Genomic DNA, 22,422 nt, shown 5'->3' with positions numbered 1-22,422 from the left:
CCAAATAATTACTTTTGCATGGATCTTTGACGAACACACAGGAATGAATAAAATTCTTTTAAAATAAATTTAGAGTACCCAATTAATTTTTTCCAAGGGGCAATTTAGCGTGGCCAATTCACCTACCCTACACATCTTTGGGTTGTGGGGGTGAGACCCGTAACCACAGGGGTCTCACTGTGCCTGCGTGGGTTTCCTCCGGGTGCTCCGGTTTCCTCCCACAGTCCAAAGATGTGCAGGTTAGGTGGATTGGCCGTGCTAAATTCCCCTTAGTGTGAAAAGGTTCGGTGGGGCTATTGGGTTACGGGGATAGTTGCGGGCACAGGTATGGTGCTCTTTCCAAGGGCTGGTGCAGACCTGATGGGCCGAATGGCCTCATTCTGCACTGTAAATTCTAGGAATGTGCAAACTCCACATGGACAATGACCTAGAGCCAGGATCGAGCCTGGGACCTTGGCGCCATGAGGCAGCAGTGCTAACCACTGCACCACCATGTTGCCCCCGGAATGAATTAAAATTAACACTATGTAGATTATAATTTGCGAACTAGTACAAACTAAGTACAAAAGAATTAAGTATGAAAATCCTACCAGGTTATGTACTGTCCCTTCATAATTCGGTGATAATGCACCTTGGCCTCCAGATCTAGACCACTGACCTGTACCTATAAAACAACGACAACAACCAGTAAAGCTGTGTTTTATCCACCACCAATTATACAATCTTTAAAAAATCCAGTTTGCTTAATTCTCATTGGATCCACTCCCAAGACCTAGAACTTTTAACAATTGCGCTACATTATATCTCCAAGCACCACCTCAAACATTCACTTCTTCCACCACCAGCACACATATGTTTGCATGGCATCCCATGTGTAAGATGCACTGCAGCAATAATCAAAGGCTTTTTTGACAGAACCTTCCAAGCCTACAATCTCTACCACATAGAAGAATAGTCTCCCTCCACTTCATGCACCATCCAGACTTGGGAGATATATCACTGTTCTTTAATTATGTCAAACTCCCTCCCTAACAGCACTGTGGGAGTGCACACACCACACTGTAGCAGTTCATGCACCCACATCCACCTTTTATCATTTAAACATTTCTGCAATTTCAGTTTTGAACACTGGATGGTGCAATAGCACCATCATACTCAAGCATAATGGAACAGTAGTACGTACACATTTATAACTCAACAATTTGAACAGATGCTAACCTTAGCATTTCTGAAATTGAACACACACATCTCAGACCATGGGAAAAACATAAAACTATAATATACCTGCAATTGCCTGTGGGGACCCAACTGGTGTTGATGGATTTGAATGGAAGTTATTGCTGGTATGATCAGGTGAATAGATCTGGAAAAAAGGTAAGGCCCAAAATGAAGTTATACTTTTCTAATACAAAGACCATTTATTTAATTGCACTCTTCTTTAAAAGTTCAATTCACAATGAACACTGGTATCTGAAATGTGGTTAATAAACATTCCAAACATTCTAAATTTGGCTGCGTACACAATTCTAATCCGGCAATAAGCTGGGTTCATGTTAATTAAAGACTATAAATTAAATCCTTACTTCAAAATGACTTATTATGCAAGCTTACCGAGGCTAGAGCCTTTCCCAGTGCATCACAGGTTTGTGGGCTGCCAGCTGAGCTTCCTCTGTTAGCTAAAACCAGAATAGATACATTAACAGGAAACCCAGCAGGTAAATGCAGTAAATATTTTATGTTAAGATAACAGATGTATCTGAAGCTCAGATAAACCACACCAATCGCTTCTTTAAAAAAAAACAATTACACAGAAACATAGTTATTAAATAAAGACCATGTCATTTATTTCCTAAACACTGGGTTATCCCACTAATAAATTTGCAAATAATATTTGCACATCTAAATATGGCTTAGTGAAGCAGTTAATTTTGCCAAGTAAACTTAAATAATGGACAACACTGAAAACTGTTTAAATTAAGTTTTAAAAATGGCATTTGCTTTAAAAGGAGAAAAAAAAGCAAATGCACTTGTGCCTACAGTGTCAAATGGACAGAGTAGTTAGACCAGATATATTAATATTTTATTTTTAAAATCTGGATACCACAACCTGCACCAAGTTAGGACACCATGGAAGTTTACTTTCAAGTGACATAAAATCTAGGATCAATATACTATTCTTAAATATTACTCTGATCCAACCTGGTGACAAGGCTGGTCTTCAATTCACTCCTAACATCTGTGCTCCATTGGTAATAAAAATAATCAGTACTTTTTAATGTTTTCTAAAGATGACTTGTTATGCCAAGTTACTAAAACTATTGCCCCTGTATCAACTAAAAGGTATGCAACCCAGGATATAACAAGTACCCAACTTTAAGCACCTCCACATGCATCACAAGATAACAACCAAATGAGATTGTCTACCATTATGCCATGGATTTTTTTTGCTGCTGACCTCTAAAAAAACTTCCCACAAAGATCTAGCAATCGAGATGACATGGATTTCCCCTTTCCTAACAACAGTTTAATTCTGGTGTCAAGTGAAGAGGATCGGCACGCATCCAGCAGGTTAATCAACCAAACACGAAGTCTAAAGCACGTTATCTTTCACTTTTAATTAAAATTTTCAGATAATAAAATAAATTATGATTCGATGAAGGTAGAAACTAAACTAAGTAAACATTTTAAACATGTGGGTTTTTTAAAAACATGATCGTAGAGAAGTCTGACATTCCATAAATATAAAATTAACTTTTCAAGCAATTGAGAGTTTTGGTAGGAATCATAAAGTTTATGTGCTGTTAAAAACCCAGTTACACCTCATTCAACAAGGTGCAACATTTTTCTAAGGGTTTTTACGGCAAGACCAACAGGGTCAGAATGGAAGACCTTATCAATAAATAGATGACCCACTGATCGTAAGGCGTGTGGGGGCAGGGGTTGGGGAGAAAAGAGATGGTGGTGGACACCTCAACAGCGACATCTGGATCACTACTTTGTGTGCACGTGCAAATTCCCAAGTTGTCAATTTTAGTCGTGTAATGAAACCAAGCCGTGACAATTTTGGCATCAATTACCACTGCAAGGTCCACGCCATTATGTTGCAACGTTTAAAGAGTGTACTACATATAATCCTTTAAAAATTTTTTTTACAGTACCCAATTCTCTTTCTTCCCCAATTAAGGGGCAATTTAGTGTGGTCAATTCACCTACCCTGCACATCTTTTTGGTTTATGGGGGCGAAACACGGGGAGAATGTGTAACTCCAACTCCACATGGACAGTGACTCGGGCCGGGATCGAACCCGGGTCCTCGGCGCCGTGAGGCAGCGGCGCTAACCACTGGGCCAATGTGCTGCTCATTATATATAATCCTACTAGAAGTACTCAACTATTAAATAAATTTTCCCATGGGGCTGAATTCTTAGTTTGGGAGACGGTGTTCTCCCGCCGGAGACAAATCGCCTCTGATTTGTGCTCACCCTGGGAGCGAGAACCCAGAGGCGATTCACTATCCCTCGTCATGCAAATTCCTGCATGGCAGGGATTGCGAGGGATTCACTCGCGAATCCAGCTAACAGGCCACCATTTTGAGCAGGTAGCCCAATAGCGAGGTCCGGTGGCTGGTGCTGTTCCCCTGTAATGTAATTCCGCCCATCCCCCACAGTGCAATGGTGACCTGGCCTTCCCCACCACAGACCCTATTACAGAGTCCTCCAGAAATGAGCCCCCACCAGAACCCTCCCCCGAGAGACACCCACTAGAGAACCCTCCCCAGAGAGACACCCACTAGCGACCCCCCCCCCCTCCCCCAAACAGACACCCCATCAGATACAATTAAGTGCTCTCACATCCTCTTTTTCTCTTCAAAAAACATTTAACTACCTTTGACATGGTCCAAGAGCTGTCAATCATGGCTGGATTTTAATCTAACATTAATTTAATTTTTTTTTAAATTAAGAGTACCAAATTCATTTCCCCCCCCCAATTAAGGAGCAATTTAGCGTGGCCAATTTACCTACCCTGCACATCCATTTGGGTTATGGGGGTGATACTCACGCAGACACGAAAGAATGTGCAAACTTCACACGGACAGTGTGCAGAAGCCAGCTATTTTCATGGTAGCGCAAAGGGAATTGAAATTATACATCCAGTCAGCTGGCTGTGTGCAAGCTGTCAATCGCTGCCTAGTAAAACCAATTCCCATTGATGTGAATGAAAGCCTTGCAGATCAAAATTCTGAGGAGATTTAAACCCTGCAGCTGTAGTTTTTACGTTCTCTACCCGAGCTAGGTGTATTGCACAGTTGCGTTTTAAAGCAGTGCTTTTTCATTGTCTCTACCTGAACTGCTCTCTAGCTTCCAGACAGGAGTCTCTGTTTTTGGGGGGTGGAGAAGAGTAGGCAGGATTTGCATTGTGTGTGTTGGGGTGGGGGGTCCTCCAATGGACCTTGGGGTCAACTCACATAAAGAGCTGCCCCCTTGAACCACTGCGAGGTCCACCACGCCAGGGCAATGCTGGGAAATACCTGCACCAATACTCACCACGCACGACCCAGCGGACCCAGTGAATCTGGGAGAATCCAGTGCCTGGCCCTTTAATAGGATACAAATGGTCAATTTGACATATTTACATCCTTCTGCTGGCGCGAACCTCGATACCGCTGGCAGAGCATCGGAGTGGGATTGGAGCCCGTTTTGCGGACTATGCCGGATTTTCTGCCACATCAGGAACTCCACCCATAGTATTCTAACCCTACCTGTGACCTGTAATCTCTTTACATGTGGCATCAATGTGTTTATAGTGAATGAGGTTTAGCATTTTAAAAAATACAAAGAATGCATTTCTAACAAACAATCTCCCAACTCTCATCTATGTGCCTTTTGGTCATTACCAGCTGTGATCACCAACAGGAGCAATGCAACACTGGAATAGTAAAGAGATCTGTATAAGCACAGTGTAATACTTTCTAATAGGTTATTCATGAAGGCCCTGCCTTCCCAACCTTGCCCCTCGCCGGTGGTGTGGTGACCCTCAGGTTAAATCACCATTAGTCAGCTTTCCCCTACAAAGGCAGCCTATGGTAGGGCAGCACGGTAGCCTTGTGGATAGCACAATTGCTTCACAGCTCCAGGGTCCCAGGTTCGATTCCAGCTTGGGTCACTGTCTGTGCAGAGTCTGCACATCCTCCCCGTGTGTGCGTGGGTTTCCTCCCACAGTCCAAAGATGTGCAGGTTAGGTGGATTGGCCATGATAAATTGCCCTTAGTGTCCAAAATTGCCCTTAGTGTTGGGTGGGGTTACTGGGTTATGGGGATAGGGTGGTGGTGTTGACCTTGGGTAGGGTGCTCTTTCCAAGAGCCGGTGCAGACTCGATGGGCCGAATGGCCTCCTTCTGCACTGTAAATTCTATGGTCACCAGGGACTATGGTGACATTACTCAATAGTTTTTAAATTGAAAAAAGTAAGAATTTTAAGAAACATTTCAATATCTTAAAAACATATTCTGCACGAGGATCAAAATCTAGAGGAAAGGCAACAGAAAGATCCCACGGAAGAACCAATTATCTTCAGACTCAGGGTGACAACATTTACTAAATGGTGAACATGAGACGAAGATTAAGATGATGATGCAGGGAAAGTACGCCATCCTTTCTTGTACCCGTGTGCAACTCATCTTAGCAGATGAAGTCATGCCAAATGCCACAGTACACAGTAAGTTTATATGGGCTCAAATAAATCAAGCTTGGATGCCAGATCTAACGGTCAGATTCAATTTAGGCCAATTATTTTTAATATTTTGTTTTATCGAAATGCATGAAATAACAGTTCAAAGTGGGCACAAAACTAAAACAATATGAAACAGAATTTTGTGCAAGCTTTTTGTTCTTCTTGTGAACTGTCTGAGAAAGCATCTCTTAGCAGGACTCCTCAATTGTTGAGGAGACAAAGAAATGCAATGATCTAGGTCTTGACAGTCAGTGTAATGCAAAAGCGATCATGATATTAACAATGCCAACTGTGCAAACTCAGGTTGACAATGGAAGTTTCAACTCTTCAAATAAATACCGTGACCACAGAAAATAAGTCAATGAGTCTCAATCATGTGGAAAGCACTCAAAGGTATTTGTAAGTTCTTCGTAGGGTCTCTACTTTCTATCAACATATGGACGACAATGTGCACTTCATTGCCCTTAACAGATCAAAAGGTGTTCTGCAATTGTGCATTAAAAAGTCATACATACTCATGATGGTTTCTGACCCACTGATTGGGGGTGTGTGAGATGAAACGCCATATGCAGCCGAACCTGCGTTATTGGAACAGTGGAAACCAGACAGAGAAGGAAGACTTCCATTAACTTCTGTTGATGGCACACTGTGTATTGGGTAGTTCTGCAAGAGAAGAATGCAGTGGTACAAAGCTCATTCACCAAATTTATGAATACTGAAGATACGATAGTTATAGTGCAAATGCTGAGAACAAGTCCACTTTCCAACCTGGATTTTAGCACTGAATTAAAAGAAAATAAAGTTAGCAACGACATAGGGCATAATCAGCCAATAACCTTAAAACAAATACAATTACTCAAACCTCGTTATCCCACTTACTAGACCCATATCTCTATCACAATGGGTGAAGGAAAGGTTGACCACGGAACTAATATTGGTTCAAGATTTTCCCCATGTGTCCCACTTCGAAATTCAATAAGCAAAGGATGCAATCCAATAAATTAGCATACGTGCCCTACCTTCTTGTATATAATCTCTGCCCCTCAACAAAAATGACATTTTTATTCCTTAAAAGAGATGTTGGAAATGTGCAATCGTTAAAACTGAATGAAAGAACAGGTTTACACCCATGTTTCCTGACACAGGTTTCTAACCTCAAATCATGCCATTTTTGACAAATGTCTAGCAGAAGTACTTCCTTACAGAATGAGACATAAAAGAGAGGGTGTCTGGCCTTCATTGTGAAGTTACTAGCAGTATGTCACCATGTGGCAGTGATGCAAGTCATTGAAGAGGCGACATACAAGTGCATGTTACAAGACAACTTCAGGAATTGAATAAATACTACAAAAACATACAAGTATTTCTAACCATTACACCGCTAATCTTTCAACAATGTCAGACTAGTGTTGTAAACCAGAATGAAACCAAATGCTTCATTTATGGATCCGCTTACCTTCAGCAACTGGAGAATTGTGGTTCACATCAAGAAATCCTCAATGTTTTGCCTTCAATTGCACATTTGACTGCAAGCTTAGATTTCAAACACTGCAATTCTCTTATAAAATGGCAAGTGATACAAAACTAAGGTGGATAAATGTAGTTCAGATACAGATTAGCCATCATCTAATTGAATGGTGGAACTGGTTCGAGGGGCCAACAAGACTCTTGCAGCAACAGACTGTAGGCAATGTGAAACAACCTTAGTTGTCTCAACCCAGTTCCTCATGAATAGGACTGTCATGCCAAGATAACACAAAAGAAAAAAAACACAGATCTACATCATTCTGGGTATTTTATAAATTTAAAAAAATATAATGGACAAAGGCTTTATAATGACTGAGCCCACGACTGGCTGCAACTCACACAAAAATAATTTCTAGCATTCAGAAAACCACAGCAACCTCATTATCTTAAGAGGTACTAATTTCCCCCGTGACTGCAGAAATCAAATTTAAAAGAAATGCAAAAGGGCCCCTTTCCATTTCTTTTTTTTTTAAAATTATTTTTCATTATAAATTTAGAGTACCCAATTCTTTTTTTCCCCCCAATCAAGGGCAATTTAGCATTGCCAACCTACCTACCCTGCACATAGGACATAGAACATACAGTGCAGAAGGAGGCCATTTGGCCCATCGAGTCTGCACCGACCCACTTAAACCCTCACTTCCACCCTATCCCGGTAACCCAGTAACCGCTCCTAACCTTTTTGGACACGAAGGACAATTTAGCATGGCCAATCCACCTAACCTGCACGACTTTGGACTGTGGGAGGAAACCAGAGCACCCGGAGGAAACCCACGCATCTTTGGGTTTGTGGGGGTGAGACCCACGCAGACATGAGGAGAATACATGGACAGTGACCCGGGACCGGGATTGAAGCCGGGTCCTCGGCACTTTGAGACAGCTGTGCTAACCACTGCGTGGCCGTATCGCCCACAAGCCCCTTTACATTTCTGAGGCAAAGCCCTGGCCAACAGAGACAATGCACCTGCAAAGACAAAGAATCTTGAAACATTTGAGAGCTTTATTAATAAATGAAACATTAACCATCTCAAGAATCCAGTCCAGGAGTATACAACCTGAGCGGGAATCTCAGTTAGCCAAAGCAAAATCGGGGCATGCGATCGGGAAGAGAACAGCTTCCGACACCAAAATCGCGGCAGGCAAGTTGCGATGCGCCGTCACCTCGAAAGTGGCGTTAATGTGATGCACGCTGCACGTACTTTCAACACTGTTCACACATCATTAGTGGGCCCACCCGCGATTCTCCACCTCCGATGGGCCGAGTTCCTGACCGGGAGGGGGGGGGGGGGGGGGGGGGGGGGGGGGGGGGAAAGAGAGAGAGGGGAAAGAGAGAGACAGACAGAGGAGCGAGTGAGCGTACGGACAGTGTCCAACACCGCCATAGTTTGCCGACAGTCATGCCGCTGGCTGGGGGCTTCTGCCAGGAGTGAGGGGGTGGGCTGTGGGGTTGGGGTGGACGGGTACGCAATACCATTACCGCAGCCGGCAAGGCAGCCATGCGGCTGTGCAAGTCGCTGGCAGCAAGCTTTAAACCTGGTGCCCTGAGCTGTATAGGTGACCACCCCCCCAGGGCCCCAGCCAACCCCTGAGCTGAATGGGCGCTCCAGCACAACCTGTGCCATCTTTTCTGTCGAGAAGTGCATATGTGGGGAGTGTGTTTATGCGCGACTGCAGCTCATCAGCCCTGCGAGCGTCAATCACAGACCCAACGAAACCCGCACCGTTTTTCATGGGATTCGATGAGTGCGCCAACTGGCACCAGTGCTAATCCCTCACTGGTCGCATAATGGGTGCAGATGCGGTGCTGATTTTCCTGACATAAAGGTCCACGGATTCTCCATTGGCGTCAACAAGTAGTCGCAGAAACAGAGAATCCAGCACCCGTTGTCCAAACTAAGGGAAAGCAGTGAGAGTTGTTACATGTAATCCCCTCCCCTCCAAGCTACTAGAACCTATAATGTTGCCATGTGAAACTAAAGGAGGGAGTCTGCCATCTTCCATCAACAGAACAGTTGTAGAATTAAAAATTTGCCCAGGTTTAAATTGCCTGGCCCTCGCCTACACTGTTTCTACTGGAATGTCTGGACCTCTGTCCCAGTGCCTACTACAAGACTTACTCATCTCGCTATGCTTCACCCATTGTGGAAGTCAGTGCTACTGGAAAATAATAATGATCCATAACATGAAAGTGGTCAAAGTGTCACTCAGAGGAGGGTTTTTACAAAATGAAAAACACGTGCTCATTCAGTACCTGCTCATTCAGGACAGGAACGTTCCTGGGAGGTTGGGGTAGACTGTTACATACAGCTCAAAGATTCTTACTTTCCATCTGGCTAAGTTATATTGGACTTCTGAATGATAGAATGACGTAGCTTTCCATGTCTCAAATAGGAAATAGGTTGCTTTCTCCAACACCCCAGTGCAGAATGTACCTTTTGCACCAAATTTGTTTTAGCTGAAAGAAAATTTAAATTTCTCTACTGGCATAAAAAGTTCTTAATTTTTTTCCCCTCTGTTGCCTGGAGACTTGGTACACAAGCAAAGACACTGGGGGGGGGGGGGAAAGGCACTGGGGAAAAAGAGAAAAGAAAATGAGATTACAGCCTTCTCAATCACTGATGCCGATCCAGATCAGTCAATGATTTTAGAAATACAATAGTGGTCGAGAACCTCTGTGTGCTGTGTCTACATCACCTAAGCTGCTCATTGCAGTCTCAACTTGCCATGTGTGTCTGGGTCACAAAAGAAATGGAGTAAAAAAATGGACAAAATATTTTCCTAACACGGGTTTTGTTTCCTTTAGGAAATGTGAATGGGCCGAGAATGCGAAATTCAAATCTACCACAATAACTAATACTTTCCATTGTAAAGTACTTTGCGTGCTCCTGTTGAACCAAAGCAAACAGGAAAATTCAAGGCTCGTTAGCAATAGCCATTGCTAAAATGATAGTTTTCGCATCCTTGTGAATGCAGAACTGCACTGCATGCAAAGTCATGAATGAATTTACAGTTAATGTGGAAGAATTTAATTTTTGCTTTAAACAAATAAAGTAAGTTGTAATCTGACAAAGAATCACCTAAAAATTGGTCACAAAAATTGGCTTTGAAGGATCATTGTATTCCTTTGTGGTTTAGCCCAAGTACAGCTAGAGGCATTATGACTGCCATGAGATGTAGTTTTAGAATTTTTTATTCTGCCATTTCCTTCAAAATGACCTTCAAATAAAATAAACTGTGCAACTGGACCAAGGAAATTATATTGGATACAAATACCTATCACCTAAAAAAAGGAAACAATAATGTGTTTGGGGGGGGGGTAACATGAGAAACAAAAAAAGTGTGGAGAAGCAGGAGGTGCCTAGAAACTCTTCTAATACGGTTTACAGAACAGCGTGCTTCAGGAATTATTCACTGTGACAGGCATTTGAGACACTGACAATTGCCACTAAACAAATGAAAATATATTCTGTAACAGAATTATATCTGCTCTAAAGCCAAATGGAAATGAACTTGTCCACAATTAACGATGATGAATAAAAGGGGATTATTAAAAAGCTATTGAATTTACTGATCTTGTTTATCAATTATAAATTCTTATTGAAGAAGGTTTTTACAACCATGATTTTACCTCGCTCCTTCTGTTACAAAAACCTTGTATCCAAGCCCACAAATAATCCATAATTCATTTACGCACAAGGCGGAGTAAAATTTGCTACGCCATAAATGTGGTTAGGTTTTCATTAGAAAAAAAGTTCTTTAACAACTAATCTACGACTTTGGTTTACTCAGAATTCTGAATAAATTTATATGAGCCTACTCGTTGAGAATGAACTTTTTCCAAAAGATCATCAATAAATGAATTTAACACCATGGTACCATAACCTGTATACACATTCTCAGCATTGGTCAAATAGTTGATTGATAATTTAACTACAATCCAAATAACTCTTAAGAATAAAATATTAGCAGCATTGCTTGGCGTTTTTTTTTAACAAAAGTGCGAAACTTACAATATAATAGTTTTACCACTTGCTAGAACTCTGTACAACCAAGAGGAACATTATCATGCTTTCTTAGATTAGTGGATAAGTTAGCATTTCCGACTTAGGATCATTATTCTGGAGACGAAGCTCACTTACCAGTCGTTCTTGTGGATGAAGGTTGCTGTAGCCGCCAGGTTGGGACAAATGGGGTGTAGAATTTGCCATCATAGCTCCATACCCTGGCTGACCCATTCCACTGGACGAGTTCCAAACATCAGGGCCGTTGTGAATACCATCTAGAATGCAACAAAAAGCTTATTTAACAGCATGCCCCACAGGAATTAAAGGTAAATCATTTTCACACTGTACATATTTCTGATCTTAGAACCCACATAAAACCAAGTTAACCATTTTTAGGTGAAGCATTTTTGTTATTTCTGGTTATTCTAATGAGGAAATCAGTGGAATCTGATGATATTGGTGCAGGAAGAAAATCTGTTGGGATCTGATGCAACTGATTATAACCCGCTTTGTTTTCTTTTTGGCGGGGGAAATAAATGCTTTCTCTCCCGAATGTGGGAGGAGTTCACAAACCTAATCCAGTTCCTAGTGGAAAAGCCTATAGACAAATATTGACCACAATTCACCAATAATTGCACAATTCCAGTCAGACAGGCCAGAGGAACGTCTGGCATGTTAAAAGGAAAAATATAATTAGTGGAGGGTCCCCCTCCAAGATTAAGTTAGCACCATTGTTGAGAGTGACTAGAATGAATTTTCAATTGCAACTAATAATCCTCCAATCACAGACCTTCCCTTTTGTTCTTCTTTTCCTCACACTTCCCTTTTCACTTGCTCAAAACCTATTACATTTCTAACTTTTCTCAGGTCAGATGAAAGGTCACAGATCTGAAATGTTAATTCTGTTGCACACTCCATATGTTTCCAGACCTGCCGAGTATTTGCAGCATTTTCAGTTTTAAATTCAGATTTCCACCAACTGGAGTGTTTGTTTTCCTGGTTAGGTAGGAAAGTGTTTCATTCCCACATGCACACCAGCACAATGTTTAGAAAATGTCATTAAAAAAATTAGTCAACTCTTCTTCCTTGTTTTTAATTCATGCCCATTCAACTACATCTCCAATTGGTCTTTAAAAAAAAAAAGAAATAAAAGGTAAAGTGACAAATTAACACAAAAATGTCACTTTTTCTTTACATAACAGATTGTAGACTATCAAAAGTTTATTAAACTGCAGTCATAACAATCTAGTTTTTTTTTTTATAAACGTTTAATTGAAATTTTTTTCCCAAACAATTTTTCCCCTCTTACAAAGCAAACGCAACAATAACAATACAGAAATTTTAAACAATACACAAGTAACAAAACCCCTTTATCTTTGACCTAAACTAACCCCCCCCCTCCCCCTGGGTTGCTGCTGCTGGTCATCTGTCTTCCCTCTAACGTTCCCCTAGGTAGTCGAGAAATGGCTGCCACCGCCTGGTGAACCCTTGAGCCGATCCTCTCAGGGCAAACTTTATCTGCTCCAGTTTAATGAACCCCGCCATATCATTTACCCAGGCCTCCAGTCCGGGGGGTTTCGCCTCCTTCCACATGAGTAGGATCCTGCGCCGGGCTACTAGGGACGCAAAGGCCACAACGTCGGCCTCTTTCGCCTCCTGCACTCCCGGCTCTTCCGCAACTCCAAATAGAGCTAACCCCCAGCCTGGTTTGACCCGGGCCTTCACCACCCGCGAAATCACTCCCGTCACTCCCTTCCAATACCCTTCCAGTGCCGGGCATGCCCAAAACATATGTGCGTGGTTTGCCGGGCTCCCGCCACATCTCCCACATTTATCCTCCACTCCAAAGAACCTGCTCAATCTTGCTCCCGTTATGTGTGCTCTATGTAGCACCTTAAATTGAATCAGGCTAAGCCTGGCGCATGAGGAAGAGGAATTTACCCTGCTTAGGGCATCAGCCCACATACCCTCCTCTATCTCCTCCCCTAGTTCTTCTTCCCACTTTCCTTTTAGTTCGCCCACCGACTCCTCCCCCTCTTCCCTCATCTCTCGGTAAATCTCTGACACCTTGCCCTCTCCGACCCACACCCCTGAAAGCACCCTGTCCTGTATCCCCTGTGTCGGGAGCAACGGAAATTCCCTCACCTGTTGTCTAGTAAATGCCCTCACCTGCATATATCTCAAGAAATTTCCCTGGGGCAACTTATACTTTTCCTCCAATGCTCCCAAGCTCGCAAAAGTCCCATCTATAAATAAATCTCCCACCCTCCTAATTCCCAACTGGAACCAGCTCTGAAATCCTCCATCCATTCTTCCTGGGGCGAACCTATGGTTGTTCCTGATTGGGGACCCCACCAGGGCTCCCCGCACCCCTCTCTGTCGCCTCCACTGTCCCCAGATATTCAATGTTGCCGCCACCACCGGGTTCGTGGTAAACTTTTTAGGTGAGATCGGTAGCGGCGCCGTCACCAGCGCCTCTAAACTCGTCCCTTTACAGGACTTTCTCTCCAGTCTTTCCCACGCCGCTCCCTCACCCTCCATCATCCATTTACGTATCATTGCCACATTGGCGGCCCAATAGTAATCGCCCAAGTTCGGTAGTGCCAATCCTCCTCTGTCCCTACTACGCTGAAGGAACCCCCTCCTTACTCTCGGAACTTTCCCTGCCCACACGAAGCTCGTGATGCTCCTGTCTATTTTATTAAAAAAGGTCTTAGTGATTAGTATAGGGAGACATTGAAATACAAATAAGAACCTCGGGAGGACCATCATCTTAATTGCTTGCACCCTGCCCGCCAGCGATAGAGGCTGCATGTCCCACCTCTTGAAGTGCTCCTCCATTTGTTCTACCAACCGTGTCAGATTAAGTCTGTGCAAGGTTCCCCAGCTCCTAGCAATCTGAATCCCCAGGTATCGGAAGTTTCTTTCCACTTTCCTTAGAGGCAAGCCTTCTATCTCTCTACTCTGGTCCCCTGGATGTATCACAAATAATTCACTCTTCCCCATGTTTAGCCTATACCCCGAGAAATCCCCGAACCCCCTCAAAATTCGCATAACCTCTATCATTCCCCCCGCTGGGTCCGACACGTATAACAATAGGTCATCCGCATATAACGAGACTCGGTGTTCTTCTCCCCCTCTAATCACCCCTCTCCATTTCCTGGAGTCTCTCAACGCCATGGCCAGAGGTTCAATTGCCAACGCGAACAACAATGGAGACAGCGGGCATCCCTGTCTTGTTCCCCTATATAGTCGGAAATACTCCGATCTATGTCGACCTGTAACTACGCTTGCCGTTGGAGCCCCATAAAGAAGTCTAACCCAGCTAATAAACCCGTTCCCAAACCCAAACCTCCTTAACACTTCCCATAAATACTCCCACTCCACCCTATCAAATGCCTTCTCTGCGTCCATTGCCGCCACTATCTCTGCCTCCCCCTCCACTGGGGGCATCATTATCACCCCTAATAGTCGTCGCACGTTAACATTCAGTTGTCTCCCTTTTACGAACCCTGTCTGGTCTTCGTGCACCACCCCCGGGACACAGTCCTCTGTCCTCGATGCCAGTACCTTTGCCAACAATTTGGCGTCCACGTTCAACAATGAAATGGGTCTATAGGACCCGCACTGCAACGGATCTTTATCCCTCTTCAAAATTAACGATATCGTCGCCTCCGACATCGTCGGGGGTAGAGTCCCCCCTTTCCTGGCCTCATTGAACGTCCTCACCATCAACGGGGCCAACAAGTCCACATATTTTCTGTAATACTCCACCGGGAACCCGTCTGGTCCTGGGGCCTTCCCTGCTTGCATGCTTCCCAGTCCCTTAATAACCTCGTCCACCCCAATCGGTGCCCCCAGGCCTACCACCCCCCGCTCCTCCACTTTCGGGAACCTCAATTGGTCCAGGAACTGCCGCATCCCCTCCTCTCCCTCTGGGGGTTGAGACCTATACAGTTCCTCATAGAAGGTCTTGAACACCTCATTTATCTTTCCTGCCCTTCACACCGTGTCTCCCCTTTCGTCTCTAATTCCTCCTATCTCCCTCGCTGCTGCCCTCTTTCGCAATTGATGAGCCAACAGGCGACTCGCCTTTTCCCCATATTCATACCTCCTCCCCTGTGCCTTCCTCCACAGTACCTCCGCCTTTCTGGTGGTCAGGTCAAATTCCGTCTGGAGTCGTCTCCTCTCCCTGTACAATTCCTCCTCCGGGGTCTCTGCAAATTCCCTATCCACCCTTAAAATCTCCCCCAGTAATCTTTCCCTTTCCTTGGCCTCTGTTTTCCTTTTGTGGGCCCCAATGGAGATCAGCTCTCCTCTGACCACCGCTTTTAGTGCTTCCCATACCACTCCCACAGGGACCTCGCCGTCGTCATTGACCTCCAGATATCTCTCAATACACCCCCGCACTCTTGCACACACTCCCTCATCCGCCATCAGTCCCACATCTAATCGCCAGAGTGTTCTCTGCTCCCTTTCCTCTCCTAATTCCAGGTCCACCCAATGTGGGGCATGATCCGAAACCGCTATGGCTGAGTACTCAGCTTCTTCCACCCTAGAGATCAACTACCTTCCCAAAACAAAAAAATCTATCCGGGAGTACACTTTATGGACATGGGAGAAGAAGGAAAACTCCCTAGCCCTAGGTCTAAGAAATCGCCATGGATCCACTCCCCCCATTTGGTCCATAAACCCCTTAAGTACCTTGGCCGCTGCCAGCCTTCTTCCGGTCCTTGAGCTGGATCTATCTAGCCCCGGGTCCAGCACCGTATTAAAGTCCCCTCCTAAAATCAAGTTTCCTACCTCCAGGTCCCGTATACGCCCCAGCATCCGTCTCATAAATCCCGCATCGTCCCAGTTTGGGGCATACACGTTAACCAACACGACCTCCATTCCCTCCAGCCTGCCACTCACCATTACATATCTACCTCCGCTATCTGCTACGATGTTCTTTGCTTCAAATGTGACCTGTTTCCCCACCAAAATGGCCACCCCTCTATTCTTTGCGTCCAGTCCTGAGTGGAACACCTGTCCCACCCATCCTTTCCTTAGCCTAACTTGGTCCGCCACCTTTAGGTGCGTCTCTTGGAGCATAACCACGTCTGCCCTTAGTCCTTTCAAATGCGCGAGCACTCTGGCCCTTTTTATCGGTCCGTTCAGGCCTCTCACGTTCCACGTGATCAGCCTCACTAGGGGGCTACCTGCCCCCCTCCCGTGTCGACTAGCCATTACCTTCTCTAGGCCAGTCCCATATCCCGCCTCCGCGCTCCCGCTCGCTCCCCCAGCGTCGCACACCATCCCCGCCCACCCACTCTTTAGCCATTTCCTTTTGGATTTCCGCAGCAGCAACCCAGTTGTCCTCCCCCCCCTCCCCCTCCCCGCTAGATCTCTTTCTAGCATGATTGCTCCCCCCATATTACTTCCGTAAGTCAGCTGACTTCAACTGACCCCGGCTACTCCTGCTCACTCCTCGACCCCCCCCATGTGGGGAACTCCCATCCGCCTTGCGCCTGTCTTCCCGCCTTATTCTTTCTGGTGCGGGAACATCCCTTTACCTGACCCGCCTCTTATGGCGCAGCTCCCTTTCCCCTCCCCCTCCCCTTCCCCATTCTCCAACTATGTCCCGTCTTTCCCCCCTCACCGGCGCCCACATTTCCCCAATGTCTCCCCCCTTCCCTGTTTACTTCTCAATTAACTTCCACCGTAACATTAACAATAACATTTCCTGCAGCATCAGTCCCTCAGTTCCGATCCAATTTCTCTTCTTTGATGAAGGTCCATGCTTCCTCCGCCGTCTCGAAATAATGGTGTCTCTCCTGATACGTGACCCAGAGTCTTGCCGGCTGCAGCATCCCGAACTTCACCTTCCTTTTATGCAACACCTCTTTGGCTCGGTTGAAGCTCGCCCTCCTTCTCGCCACCTCCGCACTCCAATCCTGGTATACCCGTACCACTGCATTCTCCCATCTGCTACTCCGCACCTTTTTAGCCCATCTCAGGACCTCTTCTCTATCCTTAAGGCGGTAAAATCGCACGATTATCGCCCTGGGTGGTTCTCCCGCTTTTGGTCTTCTCGCCGGAATCCGATTTGCCCACTCCACCTCCAAGGGGCCCGTAGGGGCCTCAGCACCCATCAGTGAGCTCAGCATCGTACTTGCGTACGCTCCACAGTCCACTCCTTTCACACCCTCAGGGAGACCCAGTATCCGAAGGTTCTTCCTTCGCGCTCCGTTTTCTAGGGCTTCGATCCTTTCAGTACACTTTTTATGAAGTGCCTCGTGCGTCTGTGTCTTAACCGCCAGGCCCAGGATCTCGTCCTCAATATCTGTCACCTTCTGCTCCACCACGCGGAGCTCTGTCTCCTGGGTCTTTAATGTCTCCTTGAGCCCCTCAATTGCCTGTAGCAACGGGGTCAGCACCTCCCTCTTCAGCAGCTCCACGCACCGTCTCACAATTTCATGCTCAGGCCCCCATGTCGCCTGCGCTTTCTCCGCCGCCATCTTGTACTTCTCCCTTTCTGACCCTTTGGTCGACGATTCCTCGCGCTGCAGCCGCCGCCGCCGGTTTTTTCCTCCTTCGTTTGGGGGGGACTCCCTTCTCACACGCCCCACACCGGGTTGCGTCGTCGAAAAATTCCCCGTTGGGGCTCTTAAAAGAGCCCGAAGGTCCGTCGGAGCTGGAGCCGCCGAAGCGTGCGGCTAGCTAGGCATCACCGCAACCGGAAGTCCCTTCAGTGGCCTTGATGAGGTCTTTTCACAGTTGTTCCCTCTGCTGCTAGAATTCACTTTTGATACAGGCCCTCAGGTCAGCTTGCAGCTTTAAGCTTGCCCTTCCCCCGCCTGCATGCTGGAAGAGGCCCTGTTTATCCTGCAGTTGCAGCCAAATCTTTTACTGTTTCTGAGTGTGTCTGGCAACCAAGAGACATACCCTTCCTGGGGGACACTGTCGGGGGAATATTGCAGCCTTCTTCCCACACCGGGAAATGTCAAACAAATGCCGTGGGGGCCCTATAAAAGAGCCCAAAAGTCCGTTCCAAGCAGGAGCTGCCGAATATGCGACCTAGCTCTGCATAGCCGCACCCGGAAGTCCAACAATCTAGTTTTTAAACATACTGAAACAACCCGTTTTCAGCAAAGATGAAAACATAAAATGCTGGAAAAGCTCAGCAGGTCTGGCAGCATCTGTGGAGAGAGAAACCGTAATGTTTTGAGACCAATATGACTCTGGGGCGAAATTCTCCCCAAATGGCGCGATGTCTGCCGACTGGCGCCCGAAACGGCGCCAATCAGACGGGCATCGCGCCACCCCAAAGGTGCGGAATGCTCCGCATCTTTGGGGGCCGAGCCCCAACATTGAGGGGCTAGGCCGAAGCCGGAGGGATTTCCGCCCCGCCAGCTGGCGGAAACGGCCTTTGTTGCCCCGCCAGCTGGCGCGGAAATGACATATCGGGGCGGCGTATGCGCAGGAGCGTCAGCGGCCGCTGACAGTTTCCCGCGCATGCGCAGTGGAGGGAGTCTCATCCGCCTCCGCCATGGTGGAGACCGTGGCAGAGGCGGAAGGGAACGAGTGCCCCCACGGCACAGGCCCGCCCGCGGATCGGTGAGCCCCGATCGCGGGCCAGGCCACCGTGGGGACACCCCCGGGGCCAGATCGCCCCGCGCCCCCCCCCCCCCCCCCAGAGCCCGCCCACGCCGCCTTGTCCCGCCGTTCAAAAGGTGGTTTAATCCACGCCGGCGGGACAGGCAATTTATCGGCGGGACTTCGGCCCATCCGGGCCGGAGAATCCAGCGGGGGGGCCCGCCAACCGGCGCGGCCCGATTCCCGCCCCCACAGAATATCCGGTACCGGAGACTTCGGCAACCGGCGGGGGCGGGATTCACGGCAGCCCCCGGCGATTCTCCAACCCGGCGGGGGGTCGGAGAATGACGCCCCTGGGTCGGAACATATACAAGTTCTGGAATATGCATAAGTTCTGAAGAAGTCATATTGGACTTGAAACGGCAACTGTGGGCAGGAATTTCTGGTACCGCCGAAGGCGAACCCGTGGCAAGGTGGGTGAGCCACACAAAATGCCATAGACATCAGCGAGACCAGGTGATCCAGACGGCCAATGTCAAACCTCCTCCACCACTGGAAAACACACCACTGTGTGGGGGCCCTAAAATCCACCTGTACCTGCTGAGTTTTTCTTGCACTTTTGGTTATTTCAGATCTCCAGTATTTTGCAAAGATGGTCTAATATATTCAGTACATGGAAGGCTTTAGCAGGATAATGGTGCCTTGTTCTTGTACAACTAAAAAAGCCTTTGGCAGATTAAAACTATAATGCAATTTTTTTTCTCATTTACTTGACACTCAGCCAGGGGACGAATATTTCCGTGAAACTTTTTTTTAAAAAGTAGAAAGGAATTTGGCTCAAACTTGCCTGTTAAAGAGGCTGGTCCTTAAGCATGTGGGGAGGCAGTGGCATAGTGGTATTGCCACTGGACTAGTAAATCAGAGACCCGGAGTAATGCTCTGGGGACCCAAGTTCAAATCCAGCCACCGCAGATGGTGAAATTTGAATGCAATAGAAAACAAATCTGGAATTAGAAGTCTAATGGTGGCCATGAAACCATTGTTGATTGTCGCAAAAACCCATCTGGTTCAGTAATCAGCATTTAGGGAAGGAAATCTGCCGTCCTTACATGGTCTGGTCTACATGTGACTCCAGAGCCACAGCAACGTGGTTGACTCTTAACTTCCCCTCAAGGGCAATTAGGGATGGGCAATAAATGCTGACACAGCCGGCGACGCCCACGTCCCATGAACGAATTAAAAAAAAAAAAAAATTTGCCAACAGCATTATGGATGTGGCAAATGGCAGAATCCTCAAACCAGATAGCAGATTTTTTCAAATGCTTGTAATATATAGCTGGCTTTCTGGACAACGCTATTTTGAGGGTTACCCAGGATACTTAGGTTCTACTAAGACACATGTTAAGCGAATAGCCGACGAACAAGTTGCACCTCGGGTGCATCCAACTCTGAATGAGTTCCTTGTTCCTATACTAAAGTTCTTGTATTGAGGCAGAGAATATAGTGTACGCTTTCAGGCCCAACTTATCCACATTATAAAACAGAGTAGAAATAATGGCTGCTCAAGGCCTTTTTCAAGCGGGTGAATAAGATCATCTCAGGATTTGTGTGGGCGAATAAGACCCCGCGAGTAAAGAGCGCGCTGCTGGAACGCAGTCGGGGGAGGGGAGGCTGGCATTGCCGAACTTTTGCAACTACTACTGGGCAGCCAACATAGCCATGATTAGGAAGTGGGTATTGGGGAAGGGGTCGGCATGGGAGCGGTTGGAGGCGGCGTCACGTAAAGGCACCATTTTGGGAGCGCTGGTAACGGCACCTCTGCCGTTCTCGCCGGCCCGTTACTCCACATGTCCGGTGGTGGTGGCGGCACTGAAGATCTGGGGGCAATGGAGAAGACACAAGAGGGTGGAAGGCACGTCGGTCTGGACCCCGATATGTAATAACCACAGGTTTCTACCGGGCAGGATGGAGGGCGGGTTCCAGAGCTGGCAGAGGGCAGGTATCAAAAGGATGGGTGACCTGTTTATAGATGGGAGCTTTCCCAGCCTGCAGGCTCTGGGGGACAAATTTAAAGTGCTGCCAGGGAACGGCTTAAGATATTTACAAGTGCGGGTCTTCCTGAGAAAACATGTGGTGGCCTTCCCGCTTCTGCCACCACGGGGAATACAGGACAGAGTAGTTTCTGGTACCTGGGTGGGGAAGGTGTCGGACATCTACCAGAAACTGCTGGAAGCGGAGGAAACCCCGATAGAGGAACTTAAGGGCAAATGGGAGGAGGAGTTAGGAGGAGAGTTAGAGCCGGGCCTGTGAGAGGAAGCCCGAAGTAGGGTCAATTCCTCCTCATCATGTGCTAGGCTCAGTTTAATCCAGTTTAAGGTGGCCCACCGGGCACACATGACGGTGGCGAGGATGAGTAAGTTTTTCGGGGTAGAAGACAGATGTGCGAGAAGCCCAGCAAACCATGTCCATATGTTTTGGGCATGCCCGAAGCTTGGAGGGTTCTGGCAGGGGTTTGCCAAGGAAATGACCACGGTGCTAGGTATGCGGGTGGTGCCGAGTCCAGAGGTGGCGATCTTTGGAGTGTCAGAAGACCCGGGAGCCACTTCCGGTGGCGGCAATGAGTGAGCCGTTCGCACATTCGGGGGCTCTCACTCCTACGGGATTAGAGGACCTGGTTCCTCCGCTTTGCAGGACTGCGGAGCACTGGAAAGATGGCCACGGAGGTGCTGAGGAACGGGCAGAGCTGCATGGAACTGCGGGAGAGCAGAAAGCAGAGCAAACGGGAGAGGAAGGGACAAAGACAAGGTGCAGGGGAAGCTGACCCGGGAGCAAAGATGGCAGACCTGCGGACCTCAGACCGCCAATCCAGCAGGCGCTGGAAAACATGCTGCAGGTGATAAAAAGCAGTTTTGAATCGTTGAAGCGGGATAACTTGGACCCACTTCAGAAGGCAGTGGATCAATTGAGCCCAGGGCGAAAAAGTTAAGGAGCTGGAAGAGCGGTGGAGGAGCAGGTGGACGCGCAGACGATTGCTGCGCTAGAAGTTGATGGGTTGAAGGAGAGACAGAGAAGACTGCTGGACAGAGTAGAGGAGCTGGAAAATAGAGCCCGTAGGCAAAATCTGAGGATCATCGGCCTCCTGGAGGGGACGGAGGAAGCTGATGCCACAGCGTTCGTGGCGGACCTGTTAATGCAGCTGATGGGGGCTGCAGTCTGTCCGCAACCGCTGGAGGGGGCACACAGAGTACAGGCGAGACAGGTGCGTCCGGGGGGGCCCCCCCGTCCGATGGTGATTAGGTTCCACAGGTTTGTGGAGAAGGAGCGGGTGCTGCAGTGGGCAAAGAGCGCTAAGAGCAGCACGTGGAATAACAGTGTGCTTCGCATTTACCAGGACCTAAGCCAGGAGGTGGCCAGGCGGCGAGCAGCCTTTAAACAAGTTAAGGAGGTGTTGTTCAAAAAGCACGTAAAGTTTGGTCTGCTCTTCCCGGCCAGTCTTTGGGTTATGCATCAGGGCCAACACCACTACTTCTCAGAGCCCGAAGAAGCGATGGACTTTGAGGGATCAGGGGCTGATCTTGAAAAAAG

At 47.1% G+C, this 22,422-nt stretch overlaps 1 protein-coding gene across 14 annotated transcripts in view; it reads right to left on the bottom strand.

Moving 5' to 3' along the window:
- Window positions 1-22,422, bottom strand: part of LOC140395092 (transcription factor E2-alpha-like) — a 194,826-nt gene that overhangs the window by 35,081 nt on the left and 137,323 nt on the right. For all 14 annotated transcript variants that reach the window (XM_072482486.1, XM_072482493.1, XM_072482489.1 and 11 more), the window contains 5 exons: window positions 11,395-11,534; window positions 6,244-6,391; window positions 1,612-1,676; window positions 1,285-1,363; window positions 591-664 (listed from right to left, as the gene is read on the bottom strand). In XM_072482486.1, coding sequence (XP_072338587.1) covers window positions 591-664; window positions 1,285-1,363; window positions 1,612-1,676; window positions 6,244-6,391; window positions 11,395-11,534 — 506 coding nt within the window. The remainder of the gene's footprint in view (window positions 1-590; window positions 665-1,284; window positions 1,364-1,611; window positions 1,677-6,243; window positions 6,392-11,394; window positions 11,535-22,422) is intronic.

This window comes from Scyliorhinus torazame, chromosome 18 (genome assembly GCF_047496885.1).
Source record: "Scyliorhinus torazame isolate Kashiwa2021f chromosome 18, sScyTor2.1, whole genome shotgun sequence".
Taxonomy (NCBI): Eukaryota; Metazoa; Chordata; class Chondrichthyes; order Carcharhiniformes; family Scyliorhinidae; genus Scyliorhinus; species Scyliorhinus torazame.
The sequence above is the reverse complement of the archived record's forward strand: the minus strand, read 5'-3'. Positions and strand labels throughout refer to the sequence as shown.